At 34.9% G+C, this 7,802-nt stretch overlaps 1 protein-coding gene across 2 annotated transcripts in view; it reads right to left on the bottom strand.

Annotated features, from left to right (window-relative positions):
- Nucleotides 1–344: 344 nt before the first annotated feature.
- The window catches only part of RCHY1 (ring finger and CHY zinc finger domain containing 1), a 15,933-nt gene continuing 8,475 nt past the window's right edge, over nucleotides 345–7,802 (bottom strand). Inside the window, exons 4-9 of one of the 2 annotated variants that reach the window (XM_029235249.1) lie at nucleotides 5,894–5,972; nucleotides 4,196–4,240; nucleotides 4,024–4,082; nucleotides 3,909–3,935; nucleotides 2,812–2,932; nucleotides 345–1,001 (exon numbers count right to left, since the gene is read on the bottom strand). In XM_029235249.1, coding sequence (XP_029091082.1) covers nucleotides 873–1,001; nucleotides 2,812–2,932; nucleotides 3,909–3,935; nucleotides 4,024–4,082; nucleotides 4,196–4,240; nucleotides 5,894–5,972 — 460 coding nt within the window. In that variant the 3' untranslated portion in view covers nucleotides 345–872. The remainder of the gene's footprint in view (nucleotides 1,002–2,811; nucleotides 2,933–3,908; nucleotides 3,936–4,023; nucleotides 4,083–4,195; nucleotides 4,241–5,893; nucleotides 5,973–7,802) is intronic. The other variant, XM_029235250.1, reaches the window with a different exon arrangement.

Here is a 7,802-nt window from a genome sequence, read left to right as displayed (position 1 = left end):
AGCTAGTCAAGTGTGAAGAACACTAAAATGTAACACCATGAAGGCAGGGACTTTGGTCTGTATTGTTCACTGTTATCTCTATAGCATCTAGAACCATAGCCAGCACATAACAGTTGCTCACTAAATAATTGCTGACTGAATGAATAAATTATTCTTTGAAAAAATAATTCTGGACAACCAAAACGATTATTTTCAATGTTGATGGCTTTCTTAAGGCTTAGAAGAGTTCTATTATTTTACCTTTTTCCCAATTACTCTTATAGAAGAATACTTCAAAATAAAGAAAAGAGGATTGCTCTGAGCCAAAAATAGATAGCCTTGGAAAAAAACTTTCTATAAAATACTGTTTCAATATAGTTTTATTAGCAGTTATTACATCATAATTCACATTTACAGGATCCAAAAGACCGTCTTAGAAAATTCTAAAGTATATGTAATTAGATTTTAACAGTAAGATAGAACATATTCTCATAGCACACCGCTTAAAAAGTCAAGAATAATACTGAGAATTAAGTACAGTTCTATCAAGAACTAGAAATGAATTCTGTGTGCATAGTGTCACTTAAAACAAAGTTCCATGTAAGTATAATACATCTATGGATGTGAATTTCAGTGGCAAACATTAACTTCCAAACAACTGACAACAAAGGAATTTCCAATCAAAACACAAGCATGGTGGCTGTCATTCAACGTAGAGCTGTGATAATTCTACAAAGAGACCCTGAATTCTTAAGTCCTGTAATATGATTTTACCCTGTGACACTAATACAAAACACATCAACTCTAATGCACAGATTCTGACGCACCATGATAAAAAGATAGCCTTTTTCTATATCAGAAAATGCTCAGTTGTCCAGTGCAGTATAGGCTGGTCATTGCTGATCTACTGAAATTCTACATCCTCCGGACTGAACAGTATTGTAGGACGCACAAATATTACATTTCATGCCTAATATATGGAACTGGACTGTAGATTTTCCATTGCAATCACGGCAGAGAATCTGAAAAGAGATGAATTAAAATTAAGTATACTAAACCTTATAGATAGAAAGTGGCACTGTCTGCTCAAAACAATTCCTCGAAAATCATACTAAAGATATGAAAACATACATATGTTAAGTCTAAATGTTTCCATAAAGAGAAATACCTTTTATTTGTTCACTAAAATCTCTAATAAGAGATTAGCTGTGAATTTAGAAAATGAAAATGTGGATTTGAGCTAAGAAGTCTTATTTTAAAATAGTTCCCAAACAGTATAAATAGTAGTAGCACAAAAATTAACATAGGCATCATAATCAGATCAACACCTATACTAATTCAAAACAACACACAATTTCATTATTTTTCACTGACACTTAGAATATTATCTTAGTTAACAAAACAAATTTTTACATACTTATAATATTTTTGCTTATTCTTTAATATGCTAAGTTCCTAGCCTTCCATGCCTCAAAAATGAATTAAAGTCCAAAAGAATACTTTCTAAAGTTGAACAAAGAAAAGCTTTTGGCTCGTCCCTAAAATGACAATAAGATGCCACTTAGGAATTAATCTCTTCTAGTACTGAGATCCTGAAAAATAAAAAAGGTGTTAATCTGAAAAAAGATCAATAAATTACTATGTGAGAAAAGCATTAGCTTTAGAAGAGCCACACCATAATAAGTAGAAAACATCCAAATTTTCTCTAAATTATAATTTGGAAAGTAATTCTTTTAAGAATATGATCTAAATGTAGAAAGTAGAGTACTCGTTGCCTAGAGCTAGAGGATTAAGGAATGACTGCTAATGGCTATGGGGTTTCCTTTTGGGGTGATGAAAATATTCTAAATTTGATGGTGGTTATGTTTGCACAACTCCAAGAATACACTAAAAAGCACTGAACTGGATATTTTAAATGGATGAGTTGTATGATATGTGAATTGTATCTCAATAAGGCTGTTATTTTAAAAAATGATCTAAATAGGACATAGCACATTACAGCCTCTAATAAAACATGACACAACTATCAGTATTACAAAAGTGATCTTTCATTGATCTTACTAACAATTCAATTATCCACATGAATTATGAAATGCTCCACTGTGAATAAAACAGAAAATAATTTTTATCTGTCTTTGTTAAGTGGTTTTTATCTTTTTGTGTAGAAGTATTTGAAATGAAGATGTTTTGAAAATTCTTATGTCAAAAAATTATTAAAGCACCAGAAAGCTATCTACTTTCCAATTCTAACCTGTAAGTGAATGTACTATGCTGAGACTAGATAGCAGCACATCTCAATTAATGGAGAAAAGATGATCATTCTCCACAAGGCAAAAGGCACAGAAATACCTCTTATATTTTAGATTACAGGCTAAGACCAAATAAAGTCTTAGACTAAAAAGGGTAATAAACATTAAAAACCAAGAAGTAATCTTTAAAAAAAAATCAGTAAACATGTTTGCCTGAAATAAAATTTAAAATAATTAAAATTAAAACATAATTAAAATAAAACATCAAACCAGTAATCCACCTCTACTCAGTTACATTACCAACTGACTCTGTTAAGTAATATGTAAATTATTCAGAATAAAGTTTTTGCCTGCCATCTAGTGTTGGAAAGAATTTCACAAAGATATTCTTGGATTTTTTTTCCTGGCCTTTTGAGTTCAGAGTAACTAAAATTTAAAGATTATTCTGTCCTTCCCATTAATCATCACATTGGCATCTATGCCCAAACAGTATTTTTTAGACAGATCTGAGCAAAAGGGCAAAAATAAACATGAACATCAACAAGGAACCTGAAAAGTTTTTTTAAGCATTGATTCTACTCACATCCACAGTCATGTTCTGATATTCTGATGGCATAGGAGTCTGTGCTACCTCATCATCCAGGTGTCTCCAGTAACTAGTCATATCTAAAGCAGAGCGCATACATAATGGACACCTGTAGCCTCTAGGAGAGATAAAAGAGTTATTTCCCAAACATTAAATGGGGAGTATATCAACTCAGGTATACAAGAAGATGCATGCTAACTGGTACATAAGCCATCCAAGATAGGTATTATTTTATATTTCAAGATCATCTTACAAATCTGGAAACTTTCATAATGCAAAAGTTTTCAATTAAATCCTGTGTCATAGGGTGTTTTTTAAACCTACTTCTTTTTCCTCAGTTCTCTAAAATGAAGAGGAATTACTCAATATTCTCTGTAGAATATACTCAATATATTTTAAAAACCAATTAAACTGCTTTTTAGCTAAACAGCCTCAATTTCTTAACCTATTCAAGCAAAGGAGAGATTGTATTCCTTAAAACTTATTCAGATCGTATTATTTCCTTTCTAAAAATTCTGAAAAAGTTCCCTTCTATCTGGCTCTTAAAGTTTCTACTCATTAATTTGCAAGACCAAAATACATTTACACAGTCTCCTCTTTCCTAACTATTTGCATCTCACTTTAGCATGCTTTCCCCACAACAAAATCAGCATTAGATAAATCTTGTTAGCAGCTTTTTTTGGCAGGTCATTATACTGGGCCGATAAAACAACTAAGAATTTTGAGCAACATGCCTCAGTATTTTTATTTTTTACAACGCTATGACTGCCTCTGGCAGAGAACTGAGCTCCCCAACAAGTACAGCCAGAAAATGAGAGTTATCCGTCTCAAGTTGCGAGATGAGATAAGGCATAACAGAAACAAGAGGACAAAGGTATAGTCCTATGCCCCCACCATGCTTTTTGCTCAATTTAACACTACCCATCTACCCAACCCATCTCGAGAGAAATATCTACCATGTCCAATATGGTGCAAGTAACTGCAAGGTTTGCCCATTTCCCCCTCCCCTCAAAAAAACAAAAAAAAAGGAAAGAAAAGAAAAGAAAACAGAGGTCTTACAATTACAGTTTTTTTAAATCCCATGAAACACTCACTCTTTCAACATTTCTTCATAACACGTTCTGAAAAATATAACATTATTTTAATAAAGCAAAAAGTACCTCCACTATTTCCAAACATTTTTTAGGAAAAAAACCAAAGTTACTTTACCTGTGTAAAAGATGTCCACATGGCAAGACACGAGCAACAATACGGGATGTGTGAATGTCCTGTAAAAGGAAATAAATGTTAGTGCTTAACTACATGAAGACAATATAATAAATACCCAGTATTTTAAATTCAAGAGGGGATATTTCCAAAACAAAAAGTATTTTAAGCTTACCTCCAAACATATTGGACAATTCTGCCGGGAAACATTTTCAATACACTGTTTAAAAGCAAAACTAAAATTACCAAAGCTTAACTAGATGGAAATGATATAACCATAGTATTAATAATAAAAACAAAGGAAACCATACCAACTTATTAAAGATAATGATGAACATTAATACATGTTTCTTATATGTCAGACAAAAATTGAACAGTTAACTCTCACAACTATGAATGTCTTAATTATTCAAATTATCTTCATTTTATAAATAATAACAGTTCATATTACAGAGATTGTACTACATGCCATATGCCAAGTTCATTACCTGTATTACCTCAATTAATTCCCACAACACTAAATCAAACAGGTACAATTATTACCCCATTTTACAGATGATGTATTTGAGGCCTAGAGAAGCTAAAGAACTCCCAAAATTATATGGTAGCAAGAGGTGGAAATATATTTGAGCTCCAACACGGTGCCCACAGGGCCAGAGTTCTTAACTGGACAAGACAGTGTCTGATTAGGTGTGAGGAGGTAAGAGAAAAAGCACCAAGCCATGGATGATGCCCAGGTTTTTTAACTAAGCACCTGAGTAGATGATACGCCATTTACTAATATAAACAATAAAAAATAACTGAGAAACAAAATAAAAATACCACAAGAGAAAATGAGTATACAGTTTTCTAAAGACAACACAGCAAGCATATCTTGCTATCACCCTAAACTCAAGTCGGTAAAACCAAACCCAATCTTTTATCTCCTACAAATTCACAGTGTATTCATCAACTACTTTAAGCCAGCACTAAAAACCTTGGATGTCATCTTTATTCAGCCCCATTGTTTCTTCCTTATACTCGTCACAATATCCCCTATGTTCATTATTCATCTCACCACCTCAGTATTTTAGGCCAGTTATTATCTAGTATCTATTTTTAAAACACCCTCGTTAGTCTCTCCATTCTCTAAATTCTTGGATAGAATCTGTACTATAAACGATAGTTTATTAGATTTTCTCCTAAGTAATGAAAAATAATTTTTAACAGGCCTAGGATCATGACACAAAATTTCTACATCCAAATGAAAAATATTTGTCTAATTATGAAAGGAATACTGAATTTTCTTGGAACGCTGTGTTAACAAAAGGTTACACTGCTCTGTATTTCTCCTGTACCACATTTTTTTTTTTTTTTTTGCGGTACGCGGGCCTCTCACCACTGTGGCCTCTCCCATTGCGGAGTACAGGCTCCGGACGCGCAGGCTCAGCGCCCATGGCTCACAGGCCCAGCCGCTCCGCGGCATGTGGGATCTTCCCGGACCGGGGCACGAACCCGCGTCCCCTGCATCGGCAGGCGGACTCTCAACCACTGCACCACCAGGGAAGCCCTCCTGTACCACACTTTTTAAAAGCTATTCTTAATACCAGTATCAATGATAAGAATCCGTAAGTCAATTTAAAAGTTGTCTACATTTTACTAATAACTGATGGAGGAAGTATTCTTACACACCATAGAGAAGAAACGGAATTGTAGATCAGATATTCTAAGGTGTATACTTTAGAATATCTACTTAATACTGCTGAAAAATAAAAAGCGACATGATTGTACTCGGTAATATCTGAAAATGAGCATGCTTTTAAACAAATTAGGATTTGAGCTGTTTTCAAAAACACTGTAATACTTTTTAAATCATGCAAACTGAATTATATACCTTGTGCTTTCCTTGGAGATTTACTGTGAGGCATAAGTTACATTTCAGACAGTGGAAAAAATCTTCCTTTGGACCAATCCTAAAAACAGCATGAAAAACAAACACACCTTTTACTACAGTGATAATCTGTTCATCATATATGTTTAGTTTCACTGTAAAGAAAGTTCAAACCACACTGAAGAAATGAGGTAAACCCCTACCTCCCCAACAGCATTCCCCAAATGTAAAAGCAGTATAAGCAGAATGGTACCTACTCTTCCATGTCTTTTTCGCCTATAAAATTGCCCATATATATATACAGACACACACACTTTGGGTTTTGTTTTTTACATAGATGGATTCTTTCTATATATCCTGTTCTGCAACTTTCTAAAGAAAACTTTATTCCTCTCTACAGTTTCATAATATTACATGGTATGGATATATCATAATTTTTTAATATTCTTTTATTGATATAATTTACTATCTTTAGTTAATACAATGATACAATAAATATCTGTATACAGACATCACTCAACCTACATGTTGATGACTTTTTATAAGATTCCTAAAAGTGAAACTATGGGGTCAGAGGGCATTGCATCATCAGTTCTGATGCTGCCAAACTGACCTCCAAAGACAGTACAGTTTATACTTCCACCAACAATGTGTGACAGCACCCATGTTCCCCACACCCTAGCCAACACTGGTTACCTATATGACAGACAAATTTGAAAAGTCTTTTTAATTTGCATTTCTCAAATGATGAGACAGGGAGCATATTTTAATGTTTATGAACCATTTGGATTTCTCCCGTGGATTGCCTGTTCATGCGCTTGGTTCATTTTTCTACTAGGGTATTTGTCTTTCATCAATTTTAAAGAGGTCTTTTTGGGACTCCCATGGTGGTCCAGTGGTTAAGGCTCCATGCTCCCAGTGCAGGGGGCCCAGGTTCGATCCCTGGTCAGGGAACTAGATCCCACATGCCACAACAAAGATCCCACACACGGCAACAAAGATCCTGTGCGCCGCAACTAGGGCCCAGCACAGCAAATACATAAATATTTTTTAAAAAGCTCTTTTTTTTAACTGAAGTATATACTTGATTTACAATATTATATTAGTTTCAAATATACAGCATAGTGATTCAATATTTTCATAGGAGACTTCCCTGGTGGCACAGCGGTTGAGGATCTGCCGGCCAATGCAGGGGACACGGGTTCGATCCCTGGTCCGGGAAGATCCCACATGCCGTGGAGCAACTAAGCCTGTGCGCCACAACTACTGAGCCTGAGCTCTAGAGCTTGCGAGCCACAACTACTGAGCTTGCATGCTGCAAGTACTGAAGCCTGCACACCTAGAGCCCGTGCTCCGCAACAAGAGAAGCCACCGCAATGAGAAGCCCACGCACCGCAGCGAAGAGTAGTCCCCGCTCACCGCAACTAGAGAAAGCCTGTGTATAGCAACGAAGACCCAAAGCAGCCAAAAATAAATAAAAATTTTTCATAGATTATACTCCATTTAAAGTTATTACAAAATAATGGCTATTATTTCCCTGTGCTATACAATATATCCTTGTTCCTTATCTATTTTATACATAGTAGTTTGCACCTCTTAATCCCTTATCCCTGTATCTTGCCCCTCCCCCTTCTCTCTTCCCACTGGTATCCACTAGTTTGTTTTCTATATCTGTGAGTCTGTTTGTTTTGTTATATACATTCATTGTTTTATTTTTTAGATTCTACATATAAGTGATAACATACAGCATTTGTCTTTGTCCGGCTTTTCACTAAGCATAATACTCTTTAGATCCACCCATGGCATTGCAAATAGCAGAATTTCATTCTTTTTCTGTGGCTGAGTAGTATTCCTCTCTGTCTGTCTGTGTGTGTGTGTGTGTGTGTGTGTGTGTGTGTGTGTGTGTGTGTGT

Source organism: Monodon monoceros, unplaced genomic scaffold (assembly GCF_005190385.1).
Source record: "Monodon monoceros isolate NGI ecotype Baffin Bay Population unplaced genomic scaffold, NGI_Narwhal_1 Super_Scaffold_20, whole genome shotgun sequence".
Taxonomy (NCBI): domain Eukaryota; kingdom Metazoa; phylum Chordata; class Mammalia; order Artiodactyla; family Monodontidae; genus Monodon; species Monodon monoceros.
Note: the sequence above shows the minus strand (reverse complement) of the source record. Positions and strands in the feature narration are given on the sequence as shown.